The following is a 19,924-nucleotide window of genomic DNA, read 5'->3' as shown; positions in this document are numbered from 1 at the left end:
CTTTCTTCCTCTTTTTTTCCTTTTTTGAAAGTATTTCTAACCTCCAAAAATTCACTGCCAGCAAGCATCATGGCACGCTGGAAGGCCTCATTTTCTTTCTCAGATGACTGGTCAGGATCCATCCAATCCAAATTAAATCGTCCAACTCTTGAAGATAAGCTTGTGTTATTCACATATTTTGGAGGCTGATCCGTATCGAACTGATTAATTCCATTGTCAATAGCATCGATTGCCTGTTACAAGTAATCAATGACGTAAATTATTAATTGAATTCACTCAAACCATGAGTCAAGGCAACATATACGAATCTATATCAATATCATAGAACAAAATCGAGAATAAGAATCTTATTCTAGTACTATAGGGAATTGCGATCCGAATGAGGGCGGAGGTTAGGGCAGCATATATGGGGATTAAAAGGCTGGACAAAAACGATATTGATAAAGTAGTAGTGGAGGGAGATTCAAAAAACATGGTTAGATGGCTTAGTGGGGCGTCAATTCCTCCATGGAGATTCGCACCTTATTGGGATGAGGCTCATGACATCATTATCGGATCATCCATTGTCTTCAGACACGTTACAAGATTAGCTAATAGTGAAGTGGAGAGGTTAGCTAGGAATGGTGTTGGGAAATCTGGAATTGAGTGGTTTGATTTCCTCCCGCGGTGACCTAATTATTTTACTATTTTCTGTATTTGTTTCCTTTCTTTGTATCTTTGGGTGGACCACCTCGGTCTTCCTTTCTATTTGAATGAAAATTGCAACCATTCCAAAAAAAAAGATATAGGGTAATGTCCCCACGAAGTCATCGCACAACCGTACTGGATCTAGGCACCAATTCATGTATTTCAATATATTGACGAGTCCACAGAAAACCCTGTGCATGTTTAGTAGCAACAAGTTTGTGCCTTTCAGCAGTAAAATTTTCTTTCTTCTTTTTTTTTTTTTTGAATGGTAATAGAATTAAACATAACTTACTGGATTCACTAGACAATAACAGCTTTCTGTTGAAGCATTGCCACCAATTTAACATATAGCAATTCCTAATTGCAGTTTTTAAATTTTAAATCATAAGATCGCAAATCATTATTGTGAACATGTGGGAAATGCAAACTTTGTTGAGAGAAATACATGAACATGGTGTTTGGCTTTGGCAAACATGATATAGGAGGTTTTGAATTTGGAAAAGAAATGAAATAGTTCTTTTGGTCCTGTTCCATGGGAACTAACAAGGTCGTGGATGTCCTAGCTAAAGAATGTGTCCTGACCCACCCAGTGATTTCGGCAATCTCTGCCAAATAGCAGTTATTTTCTTTTATCGTCAATAAACTATTCCATTTATCCAAAAAGAAGAAAAAAGGAAAAACTGCCCACAGTAGCTTATGAAGTATTCACAATAAATACTATGATTTGTGGACACGGACACGAGTGTCGCGTGTCGACACTGACACGGAGTGTCGGACACGGCAAACCCCCAAAATTTAGAAAAGGGGATACAGCTAAAATAGAGAGCATATATAATCATAGTTTGTCGATATGGATTTGTGTGTCGAGTTTTGACACGGATATGAGTTGTCTGACATGGATCATCTAAAAATCTAGAAATGGTGACATGTGCATACCCATAAAATTATTGATTATTACACAAATACGTGTCCATACGCCCACTTTAACTCTAACACTCCTAGCAATAACTTTAAAAGTGTCCAAAGGACTGTCGAACCTGTGGACACACAAGTCGTGTCAGACACGGCAAGACACGTGTGTCAGCAATAAATTCAAAATGTCGGCTAAATCATAGAATAAATATGATTGTAAGAAGAGAAAGGGAAAATGACATTAAGAGAGCGAGTGTGCGTGTGTGTGTGTGGGGGGGGGGGGGGGAGTTGGGGAAGGGAAGGGAAATGAACAAACTCAAGAAGCAACGGCTGACATACCAGTGATCCACTCTCAACCCCCTTGTAAGTCAAAGAATCAGCTAAAGATTGATTGCTAGCACAAAATTTGCTAGCAGTTAGTTGTCAATTCCGTCCCAGAGGCCAATCCATTTTACTCTTGGATTAGAACCCTCTAATATTCCTTCACAGAAAGACTCTCCCAGGTGGTGCAACATAGGGTGGAAAAGGAAAGTTTCAGAGAAAGCATGAAAAATGGAAAAAATGGGCAAAATCTGGAAAAATAAGAAAGAAAAAAACACCATGATTGTAAAGTTCACTACGGTTTTGACCATTCCAGACGGAATTTCTGCAACATGCCATTCTAGTCGGAATTTCTAGAATATAGAACAGAATTTTATTTTTTTTGGGACTCCATTCCAAACCAGAACTTTTCGGAAATTCTGTTTGGATGGACAGGAAGTGACAAAGGGCACCACTAATTATTAGAAATAATAGAAGCATAACGCAGAAGAAAAAGAGTAATGAAGGCTCCCCATTGTCTATTTGCATGAGATCAAGCTGACAAGTGTCTCATATTTACATTATGGACTACAAGAACAAGACACCACAATAGAGGTTTATTCTAGGTTAGTTATCTTGTTTTTTTCACATATCAGAGGTTGCGATCTTAGATTTTATTTTTTTCAATAACTGATAGAATTGACTGAAGTAGAAAATAATATCAGAGTAATATCATAGCTGGCAAAGGAAAGGCAATGTGGGAAACGGAAAGAAGAAGCGGAGGGTTTAGAAGAGAGAAAATGTGGGAAGCGAAAAGCTCTAAATAAAGTAAAGAGGAAACGCATGGGAAGCTTCATTGAAAGTAAAAAATGAAGCATGCAACATACCTCATTGGAATCGAACAAGAAATTTATATAAAGAGAAGGGTTATCGTAGGTTAGGGAGAATAGATTAATCTTGGTAAGGATTACAAGAATTTGCAAAGGGTTAAGGTAAGTAAGGATTATAAGTAATAAAAAATAATTTGTGACAGGGTAGAATTAAAAGTTGAGGAATGATAGATACAAGGGCCCTCTTTATGCAAGGGCCGGAGAAGGGCCCTTGAATAGATCCACATCATCAAGTGCAACAGAATTCAGTTTCTCAACCGATTTTAAAAATGATGTGGATCTATTCAAGGGCCCTTCTCCGGCCCTTGCATCTATCATTCCTCTTAAAATTATTAGGAATTTATAGTTTTACATGCTTTATTCATGGCGATTTATTGTTACGTTTTTGGAAAAAGAAATGCAGATTTATTGTTAAGTTTTTGTAAAAGATCTACGTAAGTTTTATTTAAAACTTAAGATGAGTTTGTAAGTTTTAAATAATTATAAACTATATTTTTTAATATGCTCCATCAACATCTGCGTTACAAATATCTCTGATATTTTCAAAATATAGCGATTTTATCATGATACTTTTATAAAACGACAAAATCACGAAATAATGCCGAGAATTTAAAAAATATAGCGATACTTTCATTTACCACGATAATATTACGATAATAACATGATATTTTTTATTTTTTACTTCTTTCATAATTTACATATTTTTAAATAAAGTTTATCATTTTTTCTCAATATAAACCCAAAAAATAAAAATAAAAATCCTATATCCTGAGATTTTCGCTTGCTGAGGAATTCCTGAGAACGATATTTGTGACATAGATCGACACTATCAAAACAAGAAAGTCTTTTAGGAAAAAATTATGGCCTAAATAGGAAGGTTTTCTTAATTAAGAGGAAACGTGTGGCAAGCGTGCTCCCCTTAATTTGGTAAGTGAGAAGAACTTAGCTTACAAAACGAGTGCTTACGGGGAAGCGATCTTTTTTTTTTTTTTTGAAAATTGACAAATATATTCATACCAGCAAAATAACAATGGGGAACAGTAGTCCCACCAGATTTACATAGCATTAATTGCCCAGGAGCATTCTCCTTGGCCCAAGAGAAAAACCCATTACCCCTTACATTACCCAGTAGCCTCAATTAAATCGAATCCAGCAAAAAAGTGACATATTTGTGAGGCCCACCAAGTCAAGATCGTGATCTGCCACATCACACCAATTTCTCCACCACAATCCAGCTGGCAAATTCGATTTTCAAAAGTTCCGCTCGAAGGCCCAGAGTTATTGTACGCTCCTAAACATGCACAATAGCCAACCACCCAACATCATTATCCGATCTCCGGCGGCCTCCACCTCGAACCACCACCAACACCGTCGGCTCCCCATTAAAAATATATCAAATCCTTCACTGTCATGTCCAAAACATACTTCCAATAACCCAAAAATCAGAATCTTCCTCCCCACTATAATCAAATCATTCAGATCCCATCGAAAAGTATACTCCAAGCCCTAACCCTAAACCGTAACCCTGAAGACTATAATACTCCCCTCCTCCTTCCCTCTTCAACCCTAACCCTAACAACCCTAATACTCCCCTCCTCTTCCTCCTTCAAACCCTAACCCTACATGGCTACTAATGCGTCTCATTGCCGCCGTCCACAACCGCCCTCACCTCCACATCCAACCTCCTCATTTTCCCATGAATCCGGACATCATTTTTCTTACTTTGGCCCCTTCCACAGCCTCTGACGACTCCCCCACCCACTTTCTCCATCAACCCTAATCGGATCCAGCCCTTTCGCGATTAAATCTGGCCTTCTCGAGCCTAGACCCGGCCATTCCGCCCCTTCAGCCACAATCTCTGCAATTCCTGCGAGATCGGACCATCTCCGAGCAACATCCAACCACCATCTTCTCCCTTGCCCATGATCGCAACAATTTTCACATGCATGAAAAGAGAAATCACACACATAAAATAAATTGGGATCAAGTTTTCCTCTCGTGAGAAGAGGTTTTATTAATTTTGGTAGGGATCATACACTTCCAGCTCTATTGGCCGTTAATTACATTTCTTGAAGAAGAAAACACCTCTGATTATCCATCAAGAGGTTCCCTATCTGAATACAGCTTTTGTTAATTGTCCTCCAGAAGGAGGGATATTTTGAAGATCTGATTTTTGTGAACAGATCCTTCATAATTAATTTTTGGGGAAATGTTATCTCTGTCATCTTCCTCCTGGAGGAGAAAGGTCTTCTCCCTTCAGGGAGTCTGTGAGAAGAGATCCTAAAGGGACCTTTAGAAAGAAATTCTCTAAAGGGATTTTCCTCCATCTTTCTTTTTGAGAGCCTTCATCTTTATCATCATTCTCCTGGGGGAGAAGAGTCTTCTCCCTTTAGGGAGTCTCTGGGAAGAGATCCTAAAGAGACCTTTAGAGAGAGATTCTCTAAAGGGATTTTTCTCCGTCTTTCTTTTTGGGAGCCTTCATCTTTATCATCCTTCTCCTGGAGGAGAAAGGTCTTCTCCCTTTAGAGAGTCTCTGAGAAGAGATCTTAAAGAAACCTTTGGAGAGAGATTCTCTAATTGGATTTTCCTCTGTCTTTCTTTTTTGGAGCCTTCATCTTTATCATCCTTCTCCTGGGGGAGAAAGGTCTTCTCTCTTTAGGGAGTCTCTGGAAGAGATCCTAAAGGGACCTTTAGAGAGTGATTCTCAAAAGGGATTTTCCTTCGTCTTTCTTTTCAGGAGCCTTCATCTTTATCATCATTCTCCTGCAGGAGAAAGGTCTTCTCCCTTTAGGAAGTCTCTAGAAAGAGATCATAAAGGGACCTTTAGAGAGAGATTCTCTAAAGGGATTTTCCTCTTTCTCCCGAAGGAGAAAGGTCTTCTTCTTATCTCCTTTCTAGAACCTTTTGGAAGAAGCCTGCAAAGAAAAGAAAGGAAAGCATTGTTAGCCAGTAATCTCTTCTTACCTTTCTTTCTCCTCCTTCCGCTTTTCTTCACGTAGCTTTTCTTTCGCAAAGATCTGATCCCCTTTACGTAGCTTTTTTTTTCTCCAGGATTCGATCCGGATCCCCTCTCCAAAGGGTCTTTCCTCTATTTATAGAGGTCTTTTGAATTAGTTGGCAAGTGCCACCTCATCCCTTACTTTCACTTCACGATCTCAAGTTTTTCTCCTTATCCATGATTACACGATCACAACTTCCCCTTTTGTGGGGAGTTACGTAACTTCCCTTTTTGAAAGGTGGGTGAGTTGTTTTTCCTCTTTTGCGAGAGTTATTTTATTCCCTTAAATCTAGGGATTTCTTTTCTCTTAGTCGAGGATTTTTCTCCTTTCTACTAAAGTATCTTAACTTTGTGTTTATCTCTTTTGCTTTTTAGGAATAACACTGTGCGTAACCACCACTTCTGTTTTTTTCTTCTTTTTTACTAACGGACTTTACCTTTATCCATTTTTTGTAAAATTTCGAGTTCAACAGCCCATCAAGAGAGATAGAGAGATCAGAGAGGGAAAGAGATAGATCAGAGAGGGAGAGATCAGAAAGAGAGAGAGAGAGATAAAAAAGAGATCTGAGAGAGCCGCCTCCCTCCCTAGGGATTATAAAAAGGAGATCTGAGAGAGAGAGAGAGCCGCCTCCCTCCCTAGGGATTCCATCGACCTAGGGAGGGGAGAAATGAAATGACCCCTTATGGGCAAGCTATCTTCCAATCCGAATAGGAAGTTTCTGGTATCTATGAGTAATAAATCGTCAACAATAGGATGTTGTCTAATGTAACGGTGAAATATCTTCGAGATTTTGACAATCTCCCTATATGTTCATGATATGTTAAAAAAAAAATTTCTCTGACTACCAGATAAAAAAATCTGAGATATCCTAGGATTCTCAATATTCTCACAATAATATCAAAATATTATTCCAATATGTTAATGAGAGTTTCATATTATTTACATTTATTTGGTAATTTCTCAAAATTATTTCTTTCTTTCTTTGCATACTTTATTAATTTTATTTGTTTAGATATGTTCACAATAATACCCTTGAATAATCCTCAACAATTGGGTGTCTCTGGAATTTTCTCAAATGAGAGATTTGTCACATTATTACACACTCATGCAAACATCTTTATTTTTATTTTATTTTTTATTTTATAAAAACTATGCTAGACCACAACTCACTCATTTTTTTCTACTATTTCCTCTCTTTTTTTCTTTTTAAACTGAAGCCATGTTAATTAAACCAAGGCTTTTCACTAATCAATTTTCCACGCTTACGAGTTACTTTTTTTTTTAAAAAGGTAGCAATGTTCTTTGGTTTCAATATTCAACTAAAGAAATAACGGAATCATTGATAGGTACAACTATTGAAAGAGAAATGAAAAATGTTGTAAAGATTTTGGTGAAAATAGCAAAAAACTACTAAATTGAATTACCTCCATAAAACTCTTATATACAGCCAAAAATAACCTATGTACGTCAGGGTGTCCCTCATCAAGCTGAAGCTCCTTTGCAATTATCTCCAAACCATAGTGCTACAACAACAAAATGCACTCGTCAGACAACCTAAGAATAATAAAATAAATATTTAGACAAAAAATATCAATTAACTCGATCCCGAAAACCGGATACACAATCGACAAGCCAACAAATAAGATAGAGATATCTTAGGAAGACACGCCATTAATGACTATGTTAATGAAAAATATACCATTATTTTTTTATAAAATGAGAAACATATTCTTATTTAGGTACACATGGCAATGTTGGGAGTAGGGGTGGACATGGTTCGGGTTGGTTCGGTTCTGGCGTAATCCCAGAACCGAACTAATCCCTATCGGTTCCCAATATTGGGAACCAGAACCGAACCATGAAACCCTGGAACCGAACCGAACCAGAACCGATCTTGATCAAGTTGGTTCGGTTCAGTTCTAGGTTTACCAACTTATTTATTTATTTTTTAAAGACCCCCCTTACTTCCAAATTCAACCCCCCTCTTCTCTTATTTTTAATGAAAATCAAAAAAAGACTATTAATTTTAACACCCCCTTTCAGCCTCGCTCAATCCAATGGCCCATATTTGCTTAAGTTTGAAAATCTAAAATCTGATATGGGATTTGCTAGCCTCCTTCACATTCACTCGCCGTCCTTTGCAAGTGATGACAGTCGCATATGTTGACTTTTGCTTTATTCATTTAATTCATCTGACATGGCTGTTGTCACTTGCAAAGGACGAAGTGCGAAGGTGCTTCTGCAAAGGAGGCTAGCAAATCCCATTTGATTTATATATATATATATATATATATATATATATATATATATATAGAGGAAAGTGAAGCTACACCGCCCGTGTAGCTAACTTAGCTACACCGCCGGCTTAAAATACAATGGGCCCACATTGTTTTGGTGATCCAAACCATTCATTTGATAGGCCCTCACATAGATAGGGTGTCCACCAAAAATCAGCTCCATAGGATCATCCCAACCCTTCAAACTGTGGAGGCAAAAATGGACAAATTTGTGAAGGATTTTACACATTCATTTTTGCCTCCACAAATAGTAGGGTTGGGATGATCCTATGGAGCTGATTTTTGGTGGACACCCTATCTATGTGAGGGCCAATCAACTGAATGGTTTGGATCACCAAAACAATGTGGGCCCATTGTATTTTAAGCCGGCGGTGTAGCTAAGTTAGCTACACGGGCGGTGTAGCTTCACTTTTCTCATATATATATATATATATATATATCTTCAGTTCGGTTCGGTTCGGTTCTGGGTCCCATGACCTACCCAGAACCGAAACGAAAACCAACGGTTCCAAAATTTTGGAACCAGAACCGAACCACATATTTTCAAAACCGAACCGAACCAAATAGGCCGGTTCGGTTTGGTTCTTCGGGTTGGACCCAAACCATGTCCACCCCTAGTTGGGAGGACTGCTTGAGACCATGATTTTAAATTTCACCAAAACTGACACAAATGGAGCGAAATACTTCTATTTCTATTAACATCGAAACACATTCCGAAACCAAAACATATACCAAAATCTAAACCGTAAGTGTATTGGCAGTATACTACACAAATATGTGTTACATAATTATATTAATATCAATTGCATATGAAATGAAGATAACCAGCCCTTGTGTAATGCAAGTCTCCAGACTTCTTGCCTTAAAGCACAGCTCCGCATTCCTACAATCAGCCACAAGGAACTGCAAGAAAACCCTTCCCAAATACCATTGTTCTCAGCTGATTCCAACAACAGCACCAGTCCATGATTCTCCTTTATTTTAGGTGATGAAAAGCAGCCATCGAATTCTCAACATTTCCTGTTAACCAAAACTCTGAGAACCAGTTCTCGGGTCACAAAAAATCTACAGCGATTTTCTTTCCACACTTAGTTTAAGGCGCCTAACGACTCCACTTCCAGCCACAACTCCCTCTTGAATCTGCTGTTTAACTAAGACCACCCTTGTTCAGAGTCCTTTCCCCAGAACACACCTTTCACTACTATTCTTAACCACCCAACATGCCATGTTTAACCAAGAAACCCAACCTTTTTTTGAATGATTTTTTTGTTTGAAACATTGTGTAGGGTGTGAAGACAAGTATCAATCATCACTACACAAAATAATAATAATAGCTTGCAAATATTGTGTATAACTACCACCCCGGCAGGCAAAAATGAATCTTCAACACAAAGCTAATAAATCCAACTTTCTTTAAATCAATTCTATTGCTGAACGAAATGTATAAATCTAGATAATTCACAACAGTTATCATTCCAGACGATATAGAAACAAATAGACTCACACTAACCTTGGTGCAAAACTAGGGTTCGCGGATTCATTGGAGAACTGTTGGAGCATAAATTGTCTAGACTTTCAATTAAGACAGCACATTCATCCCATGAACAGATTTAAACATCAGAATAATCAACTAGTAACTACAGTTTGCAAAGATTTAAAGCTTTTGAGTTAATTAATTCATAGGTTAATTCAGCAAAGTATAGTTTGCAAACACATAGTTCATGCCAAAAGATAAGATCCATAAATAAAATGAAACAATCAGTTGAACACTGGCTTGGAGAAGTTGGTCTCCAAGCCAGTGTTCAACTGATCAAAGATAAAAGTAACTTCAAAAGAGATTCTTTTAGATCCCCCATTCATATCCGTGCACAAAGAGAGCATTACTTCAAAGATGTAAGCTTTTAGGATTAGATAGGATAATCTTAACAGCCTTAGCCATGTTCCTTTGCTGATATGTTACATTTAAGTTACATTACCTTATAGACAAGTCCAGCACTACTGAGTTTGGTAGTGAACCCATGGCCAAAGACCTCAGAGAAACCTTTCTGGTGATGGTCATAACGATCTTGGCAAGGATCATACACACCCCCAACATCAAGCACAGCATCAAGTGTGTTCAGTATCTACAACATAAAAGGTTTTAGTCAGTTCAATCACAACTAGCATAAGTACTTAACTCTAGAGGAAAAAGTAAACAAATTTGCTAGACCGTATAGAATTTAACATAAACAAAAAATAAAGGGTAGATTATTGCATGGACTGTCCCAAATCATGATTGAAAGGTCGAGATGATTCAAAATGTTCAATTGTCCCAGATACATATTGCAGTCAACTGTAGCCCAATATATTATATAGCATATAGAGCGAGTTTTATTATCTTGGAGGCCATGTATACTATTCCTTTCAGTTTTTTGTGTAAGAAAATAAATTTCACATCCATTTAAGGAACCATCTTTAAGGCCAAACCAAAATCAATTATTCCAATATTCACCATAGAGCTGAAGTTTCTCCACAATCACGTGTTTATTACGTAGGATTTTCCAATCAAACTAGCTTTGTAGCATCACAACACCCTTTTGGTGTGTATTTCACCATAGAAAACAAGCTAAATCCCACGATATTCTGTTGGCTGGTCTAAAGCATTAATAACAATACATACAATTCCATGTTCAATGGAAACAAACAAACAAAAAAAAAGCTCAGCAATGAATTAAAATGTTCTATATCTGCTTTCATAAAAAATCTTGTGTAATATTCAGTGAAAACAAAAAACAACAGAGAACCCGTGGCAGACCATACCAAACAAGCAAGAATGGAGGCCAATAGTTCTTAAGTGAATAGGAGATGGAAATGAAAGAGCATCCAACTCCATGGCTGAAAGCACCAGTGAGACCAATCAGCAATCCAAAGGCAACAGATTAGCAAACCCCCAACCACTGCATCGAGCAAATAGTTCACAGCTCTGGAAGATAATGTAATCAGCCAAAGAGAAGGAAACCGTGTTACATGGATTCTTCTAAATGGGCGAAGAATCCATGTCGGACACATCTCGGATTCCAATACTTCAGGATCCTTTGAGGAACTTGTAGTTTACTTTATCTGTTTTTTTCTGCATACAACTACAACAACTTTATAATTACCGAATATTTTGAGCTTTACCCATTGTAATATTAAGTTTCTTAAATGAAAATAAAATACTATATCTACTGAATGTACTAAAATTTTCAATATATTACTTGTTATAACCATATTATTATGTAAAAAATGAGAATTGGTTGAAATATTTTGGCAAATCTATGAATCGTTTTTTAGTTTTACGGAATCCGACACTCGATACCCGTGTCGGATTCCGACACTCGTATCCTTACTGATGCAACATAGGAAGGAAATGAATTACACTATAGAGGCAAAGGTAGAGATGAAGGTGCCTCAAAAGACAAATTGTTGACTGATCACAACGACTCCAAAGGTGAGCCATGTCAGAAGGTTCCAAAGAAGAAATATCCATGCACTATCTACCGAAGACACACCCTAAGACCCCATTATGTAACTCAACACCCATGCCATGAGAGTTGAGTTTCATCCACACCAAGGTTGAATTCTTCCAGGCCAAGATTTGGAGAATATGAATCATTTGGAATCCGATGCCCCCACCATATGTAGTAGTTATTGTTTCTAGGGAAAGTAAGAAGAATTTCGATTATCTAGGTTCCTTGTACTCGCCCTTACTTTTCCATATTGTATCTAGGGTTTAAGGCCGGTGCTTTGCTCTCTTTTATTGTAATATCTTTTTCTATTGTCTTAATACAGCAGTAAGTGTCCTGCTAATCCCAGCTTACCGACCAACAAAGATAAAAAAGAAACAAAAAACAAGAAAAAACTGTATAGAGCATGGAAATACGCCTGTAAATGCTACTTTTTTTTTCTAATTTCTACCATCCGAAAGGATCTACATTTAGAAACTGCGAAAGAGAAAATGATCAAAGAAGAAAAAAAAAACAGAAAGAATACCTGAGGGTCTCTGGTTCGGACGATTTCGGCGGCGGAGAATTTATTGGTGAGTCGGATCATGAAGCAACCAAGAGCTTCATCACAGTGAAAACTGCCATTGTGAGTGCCCACTCTCTTTGGATTTGGATTTGGAGAGGTGGTGAAGAAAGAAGAAACCCTAGGACTTCTTGGACTTCTTGGACTTCTTAGAGCGGTGTTAGACATGGTGAAAAAAGAGCTCCTTTGTTTTTGGAAGAAGATGAGTTTCTGGCTTAACTTTCCAACAGCAAACATAGCTTGCTCTATTCAACCCTTTTTCTTAAATAAAACACGAAAACAATGGCCTTGATGGGAGTTTATATCTCCATGTCAAACCGACTTTGAGTTGAGACGACGGGGTTTATTTTAAGCGCGTAATCTTAAACCCTAGCCGGTTTGGACTGCCTGAATCAGTCCCTGGAATTGGGATCTGATTCCATTACTGATGGATTCCGGTTTTTGCTTCAGAAAAAAGAATGGAATCAATGGGGGTGGCATCCGTAGAATTATGCCGGAATCGTTTTCCTGCCTCAAGACGTGGTATTCTATTCCTCCCCGGTGAAGGGAGAATTGGAATTAGAATACAATGTCTGTCATACCCCAAATCGGGGTCCCTATGATAGTGCCACACGTTGCTTTTCAACAACCACAAGAACGTGCAAGGTAAGATCAACAACACTCCACAACAAGGATAAAAAGTGCTACTTGTGGAAACAAAATTTAATAAACAAAAGCTTCGATCTCAAAATCTAAGGCCAAACAATGCCTACATCCTTACCGAATTTAAATAAAACTTCAAATACCAATCTAAATAAATGTTTACTACCTAAATAAATCCCTACAAACTGCTAAAAAATGTCTGCTTATTCAAAATAAACTCCTACTAGCTACTAATCAGTGTCTTGGAAGCGGATTCTCCTACGTCAGCGAATCTTTCCTCACTCCCATTCCCCACGAGCTGCTAGTTACTCTTCATTATCTGAAAAAGATAGACAACGTGGGATGAGCTTTTACGCTTAATACATAACAAGGAGTCTGCATAGGTTGGATTAAGTACACAAAACACGAGCAAAGCATTAATAAAGATAAATGCATATTTTATTCAAAACAGGCTTATATCATGAGGTAGAATGTAAAAACTGAAATACAGGTGTGACAACCCAAGAGAGGGGGTGAATTGGTCAATTAGAAATTTTAGGCTTAATTAAGAGGATGATTAAAAGTTAATCCACTAATTAAACACTAATTAGTTTAACCCTTGTTCAAATTGGCATATTAATGAAATCTAGGGTTTAGACATTCTAATCATGCACATTTGCAAACCCTTATTCAAATAGGCATTATAATGCAATTAGGGTTTAAACATTTCAATCAAGTGCATTTACTAACCCTTGTTCAATTAAAAGCACAAATGCAAGTTAGGTTAGAGATTACCAATCACCACACGTGCAAGAAAAAGGAGAAGAGAAGGGCCACACCATAAGAGAACACCAAGTTTTTATAGTGGTTCGGTCTACCAAAAAGACCTACTCCACTCTTCCAAGTTTAGCTCCTTGAGTACTCCACTATGGTAAGATTTCAAGCATAATCTCGAAGCTCTTACAACAAGCTTTTCCATTCTCAAGGGCCAAAGCGAAGCCCATCTGCACTATGCCTTCGGCAAGGGGACACACCATCATATGACGTCTTCACCTTTCTTAACAGGCCGAAGAGGAGACCCTCGTCTTCACCTTTCTTCACGAGCCGAAAAGAAGACCCTCTTCCTCACAATTCTTACCGGGCCGAAGAGAAGACCCTCAATAAAGAACAAATACAATGAAAAACACTCAATACCTCTTAAATAGGCGGATTACAACTTTATAAGCTCACATTCACTCCAAAAGAATAAGCAAAGAATAGCCATGTGGAGTGCCTCTTGAAATAATGTAGAAATGAAAGCTCAAAGAGGTTTTGCTTTTGATTTTCAAAATGAAACACGAAGAGAAATGGGATTTTATCTTTCTCAAATGTTCAAAAGCTTGTTTAGATAGGTTTTAATCATGTATATATAGTGTATTTGAAATATAACCGTTTGGGGGTAAAACCTTAAAAAACTGGCTTGAAAAAGTCAAGCAGAAAACGCCCCAACGGCTAGTTTGCCTGACCGTCGCGGTCTACCGAGCCACCGCGGTCGCCCGCCCCTATCGGGCACCCATTTTTTATTTACAAATTTCTTACTGTCGCGGTGACAGGCCCATGGCGGTCGTCCGGCGAGGCTAACCTGTTTGCTCAAAAAAACTCGGCTCAAAAAACCTATCCCGGTCGACCGACCCACGACGGTCGCCCGCCCAAACCTATGACGAATTGTTCCAGACTTTCCAGGAACACCTCCGCGGTAGCCCGGCTTGACCGGGTCTACCGGCCCGTCAATATCTGGCAAGTGCTGGATTTCTAGCTACCTTGTCGCGGTCGCCCGGGACACCCCGGTCGACCGGCCCTGTATAAATTTTCATTTTTACTTTAAAGTTAAGGGGCTTTGGGCTATGGTCTTTGGGCTTAAGTCCAAGGTTTTCAAACACATTTTTGGGTGTGTTGATGGTTTTCAAAGATGTAAAATGCTAAGTATAAAAACCATTTGAAAATCTTTTGAAAGTGCATTTAAACATAAAATCAAGAGTACTCAAAATACATTCTAAAAATAAGAACCTTGAGTCTTCTTGGAATGTCTTGGCTCATTTGCACTTCCTTGGACTTCTTTAGCTTGAGGTGAACATCTTCAACTTGTCTTGCTCTTGTGACATCCTCCAATCTTCACTGCATATTGTGAGGTGCATGAGGTGTCACCATGGCATGTTCAACTCCAAGCTCCTTCCTGACACTTGCTAGGAACTTGTGAAATCTTCATGATGAGCTTCTTGACATGAACATCTACAAATGTTGATGTCTCCAATGTAGGTGCAAGCTCTTTGTTCCTTTGTCTCTTGACCCACAAGCCATGTGTTGTGAAGAGTTGTGTAATGGCGATTATGACATGAAATTCCTGTATACAACACAACACCTCAAAGCAGCACATCAGTCCATAAATGATAATCAATTTAGTTTGCTATCATCAAAACAAGAAGGTAAGTTGAATGATTAACCCATGGGAACCCTTGGGCTTACAAAAACAACATAAGTAATAGTTTGGAACAATACACACAGATTTCATGATACAAATAATCCAACTAGTCCACAATTCCACACTAGACATAGCTATGGTTTCAATCATCTCCCACAGTGACGGGCTATCGCAATTTGCCAACTTCACATCCCATACTCGCGTGGTTCTCGATCGACCCCACGTAGTCACAACCAAGTTTTACAGCTCCTACCTAGCAGAGGTAACGAATCAGGAACTCTCCCACTATCCAGCACTCACTATGGAGGCAAATGACCGATTTTTATGTGACTACGCACCAATTATCACCCTCCAACCGGTTAAGGTCAGGATACCAATTCATAGCTATGCTAGTCACCATGCACAAAGCACCAACCGGCCCACTCGGACCCAATCATAAACGTTCCATAGGGTAATAGTAATAATAATAATACAAGAGATCAAATATTTAGAGATTTTGCAATCAATAAAATCCAACATCTTTAAAACTATAAAATAACTTGTGGATTTTTGTGCAATTAAAACATGCAAAAACGGCGTACTTGATCCGATTTTCATGTATTTAATGATGCTAAAGATATGCTTTAAATAACCAAAAGTTATCAGCTCCAATTACATAATTCAGTTTACAAACATGGCTTTTAAAATAAATTTTATATGCACGAAAAACTCCTACACAAACTCGCAAGTTACGTACCGACAGTTCGAACAACCAATTCCCTTGCATATACTATAAGTAATATATAATTTATAAGGTTTGTAAACTTTTAGAATATATTTTTTAGCTTTAATCACGCCACAAAGGTGCTGCCTGCCTGATTTTCAAATACGTTTTTGGACATACTAGACACTCGGCAGAAAAATATTCATATAATATTCATATGAAATCCAAAAATTATGAAACCAACTCCATTTGAAAAGAAGACTTAAAAATATATAATTTCATAGAACATGTCAAAACTTAAATCAGATCATAGGACTTTCATTTTTAAGTTGTAACAGAACTCGGATTCAGATTTCAGGCAGACTAGATGCACTATACGATAATATTCATAAAATAATCATCTGAAATTCAACAAATACAAAACCAAAGCCATTTGAAATAAGACTCAAAAATCTAAAATTTTACAGAATACATCAAAACCTAAATCAGATCATAGGACCTTCGTTTTTAAGTCATAACAGAGCTCAGACTCAGATTTCAAGTAAATTAATATAAACTATCATTAGGTCTTTTGAAAATCTATGATTTCTCTCAATCTAACCAGGATCTAAGAATAAATCTTATTTTTCTATATTTCTTTAATCATAACTACAGATTTGAAGTAGATTATTAAGATCCAAACAAGAAAATTAATTTAATTCACATACCTTTTGGGGAAGAACAATTTTTCTCTCTTCAAAACTTCACGTTCCAAAGTTTTCTTCTTTAGGGTAGAGTTTTGCATGTTATGTGTTTAACGTGAGCTTATGGATTTCTTTTAAGAGTCCCACAATTCCTAAATTTCGTTTATCCTAATCTTATTGGACTAGGAAGTTTTTCCTTCTATCAAGTTTCCTAATAAAAGACTTTCTTTAAAAGAGGACTCTTGTCAATTTTCAACTTAGGACAAAAACGGCCCCACCTCAACCACTTCGATGCATATTATATTTTTTTAAAGAACAAAACAAAAATAAATAAAAATTGGGATGTTTCAATGTCGATCTTCTTTTTAAATCAGCTCCAGAGTCTACACAGGAGTAGACCTGGACCTGGACCCGGACCCGGACCCGCGGGTCCTTCCTGACCACTCGTAATTCATGGGTCCGAGTCACTAAATTTGTGACCCGTAGAAATTTCACCCGGCCCTTACGAGTGACGTCAAAACTGTGCCTGGCCGGTTGGACCCGCAGGTGCCCGTTAAAAAAACGTGAATTCTTGGGAAATGATATTTGCCTCCCTCTGATGGATAAAATCACCCCCAGCCCCTCATAACGTTATTCGCTAGGTTTTAAAGGTAAAAGAAAAACGTTAAAGGGGTGAATCTATCGTAAAGCTATGAACCACTTTCACAGAAGCCGTTAAAGGGGGGGATTTTATCCGTTCAGGGGGGGGGATATCAGTGCTCGAGTTCTTTTAGAAACTGAATTATAAGATGGACCCCACTACGCATCATTGGCTCTGTCTCTCTCTGATGTGAATGCTCCGTAATCCCAACTCGCTTTTGCCGTCTGATGAAACCCAAATCTCTCTATATTGCAGATTTGCAGAGAAGAAAGAAAGAAAGAAAACAAACGTCCGGCTCATTTTCATCTGATCTTTCCTTGAGTTGGAGAAAACACATCTGAATTTCGAGGATAGTTCTGCTTGATTCCTTTCTTTTCTTTCAGCCCATGCTTTTCTATGAAGGAATGCAGATTCTCTATGGAAACCTCTCTGATCTTCTTCCACATCATCAACATTTCTAGCATTTTGTCCGGTATGTGTTTTTCCTGAGAATTTTGTTGGAATCCTGCTTCTTCTTCTTCTTCTTGTTCGTTCTGACAAAAGAAAAAAAATGGATGTACTTTCAATTTCTTTGTTGTATTTTAGGGTTTTCCTAGTTTCTATTTTGTGATGATCTTAAATTACATCCGTTAAAAAAAAAGATCTTAATTTACATGTATAAGGGATTTAGGGATTTGATTTTGGAAGAAGGTTAGCAATTGAATTTTGGGGAGATCAAGGTGAGGGAGGGGAATATGACTATAATACCTTTGGAAGCCGCGTAAAAAGGGATACACGATAAGAAACATAGGAGGGCAAAGTAGACATTTTCCTCCACCTCATCTTCTTCCTTTCCCTATCTTCCCATAAAATAAGAACAGCAAAACAACGTGGATGGCCCGCGGGTCCACCCGGCCCGCACGGGTTGGGTCCGGGTCACCAAATTATGACTCGTAAAATTTCGGGTCATTTATGACCCAGCCTTACCGTACGGGGTTGGGTGAACCTAGTCCGGCCCACCCGTTTGCCAAGTCTACACAAGTGTATGCGCCTCTTCTTAAACCCTAATCTATGGGTTTGTTTAGATCTTGGGAATCCTTTTTCTTGAAAAATAACTTTTCCTAAAAAATGAAAAACCCAAGGTTTGGATGAGTACTCTTATAGGAATTTTTAAATGGGAGCTGATATATTTGTCCCTTTTAATTTTGGGGACACCTGATTTTAAACCTTTACACAACCATATAAAAGTAGTCAGTTACACCTCGCTAATATTTTGGAAATGACCAAAATACCTATATAAGCATCGACAAACTCTTGTTTCTGTGTTTATGTTCCGTCCACACATTACGAATGCAAAAAAATTTATATAGAAATCCATTTGTTTTTTTAATGAAAGGAGAAATGCAATTGTAATCTTTTCCAAATTCTTTCCTTGTCTCAATTTTATATACCATCTTTAAGTTACAGATACTTAGGGGAGCTTTTTTCGATTGATAAATAAGATAGAATTTTAGGAGATTCGCCTGGTTCTGGCCTGTTTTTGGAAACCTTACTTTGTGATGATGCCAAAATTCGTACCCGGCGTCGGGTGAACATGGCAGATGAGTCCGGTTGTCTAGGATAGCTTGCGCCCAAAGAAAAAAACACCAAGATTTTACGTGGTTCGGCCAAGCCTACTCCACGGGCGAGAAACATGATCTTCTACTATGAGAAAAAAAAATACAAGGATTACAATGGGTTCAACCCAAAACCCAAACCCCGCAATCCTTTCCTTGCTTCTCAAACCAAGACCGTACCCAAGAGTAATCTGAGAGAAAACCCCAAGAGAATACCCAAGAGAAGAACCCAAGAGAAACCCACAAGAAGAACACAAGAAAAAAAAACCTCTCTTTTTCTATTTCTCTCTTTCTCTCTCCTCTCTTTTCTCTTCTCACCTTTTTATTTTCTCTCACTCCACCCTTGCACGTTCCCACACACCACATAAGAGAAAAGACCTCTCTTATATCATAGGCTTCCAAAAACCTAAAAAAGTTAGTTTCTATTTTGCCTTCTTGCCTTCCCACCCAAGCAACCTAGTGGTGGTGGAAATAAGGTGAAATTCCACTTAGCAACCTAAGAAGGGGGTGAATTGGGTGTCTTTTAAAATTTTAAGGATTTAAAAACTTAGTTTGCACTAGTTTTAATTTGATTAGAAAATTTAAACTAAAGTTCAAGGATAAGAGTTAAGCACTTACCATAAGAGAAGAGAGGAAGAGACAAGAAGATTGACACAAGGGTTTTTATAGTGGTTCGGTCTTAAACTCAAGACCTACTCCACTCTTCTCAAGTTTGTCTCCCTGAGGTATCCACTATGTTATTCCCAAGAAACTTAAATATGGCGTTCCTTTCGCCAAGTACAATCCAAGCGTCCAAGCTCCAAGGGTCTTCTACGGCGCCCTTTGTTGCCAAATACAATGAAGAGTTGAAGATGTAGCTTGCTTGCCTCTTAGTAGGCTGATTACAAGTAAATAACACTCACTCTCACACAAGAAAATGATGAACAAATACAACCCCTAAGGTCTCTCAAGAACAATCTAAAGTCAAAGCACAAGAGAGAAAGGGAGACTGAAAATCTTGTTAGAAATGAGTAAATATGCCTTTTTAATGCTCTTGGAATGTTAGGTTATCTCATTAAGTATTTTTCCAAAGGCCCCAAGGATCATATATAT

The 19,924-nt window shown here is 38.0% G+C and overlaps 1 protein-coding gene across 1 annotated transcript in view; it reads right to left on the bottom strand.

Moving 5' to 3' along the window:
* LOC143883651 (MYG1 protein C694.04c-like) overlaps positions 1 to 12,595 on the bottom strand; it is a 32,543-nt gene extending 19,948 nt beyond the window's left edge. The window contains exons 1-4 of the mRNA XM_077386986.1: positions 12,097 to 12,595; positions 10,062 to 10,208; positions 7,213 to 7,311; positions 42 to 233 (exon numbers count right to left, since the gene is read on the bottom strand). Coding sequence (XP_077243101.1) covers positions 42 to 233; positions 7,213 to 7,311; positions 10,062 to 10,208; positions 12,097 to 12,369 — 711 coding nt within the window. The 5' untranslated portion in view covers positions 12,370 to 12,595. The remainder of the gene's footprint in view (positions 1 to 41; positions 234 to 7,212; positions 7,312 to 10,061; positions 10,209 to 12,096) is intronic.
* Positions 12,596 to 19,924: the final 7,329 nt, after the last annotated feature.

The sequence above is a fragment of the Tasmannia lanceolata genome, unplaced genomic scaffold, assembly GCF_043159265.1.
Source record: "Tasmannia lanceolata isolate RefF3 unplaced genomic scaffold, GAP_Taslan_0.1 ptg000008l, whole genome shotgun sequence".
Lineage (NCBI taxonomy): Eukaryota > Viridiplantae > Streptophyta > Magnoliopsida > Canellales > Winteraceae > Tasmannia > Tasmannia lanceolata.
The sequence above is the reverse complement of the archived record's forward strand: the minus strand, read 5'-3'. Positions and strand labels throughout refer to the sequence as shown.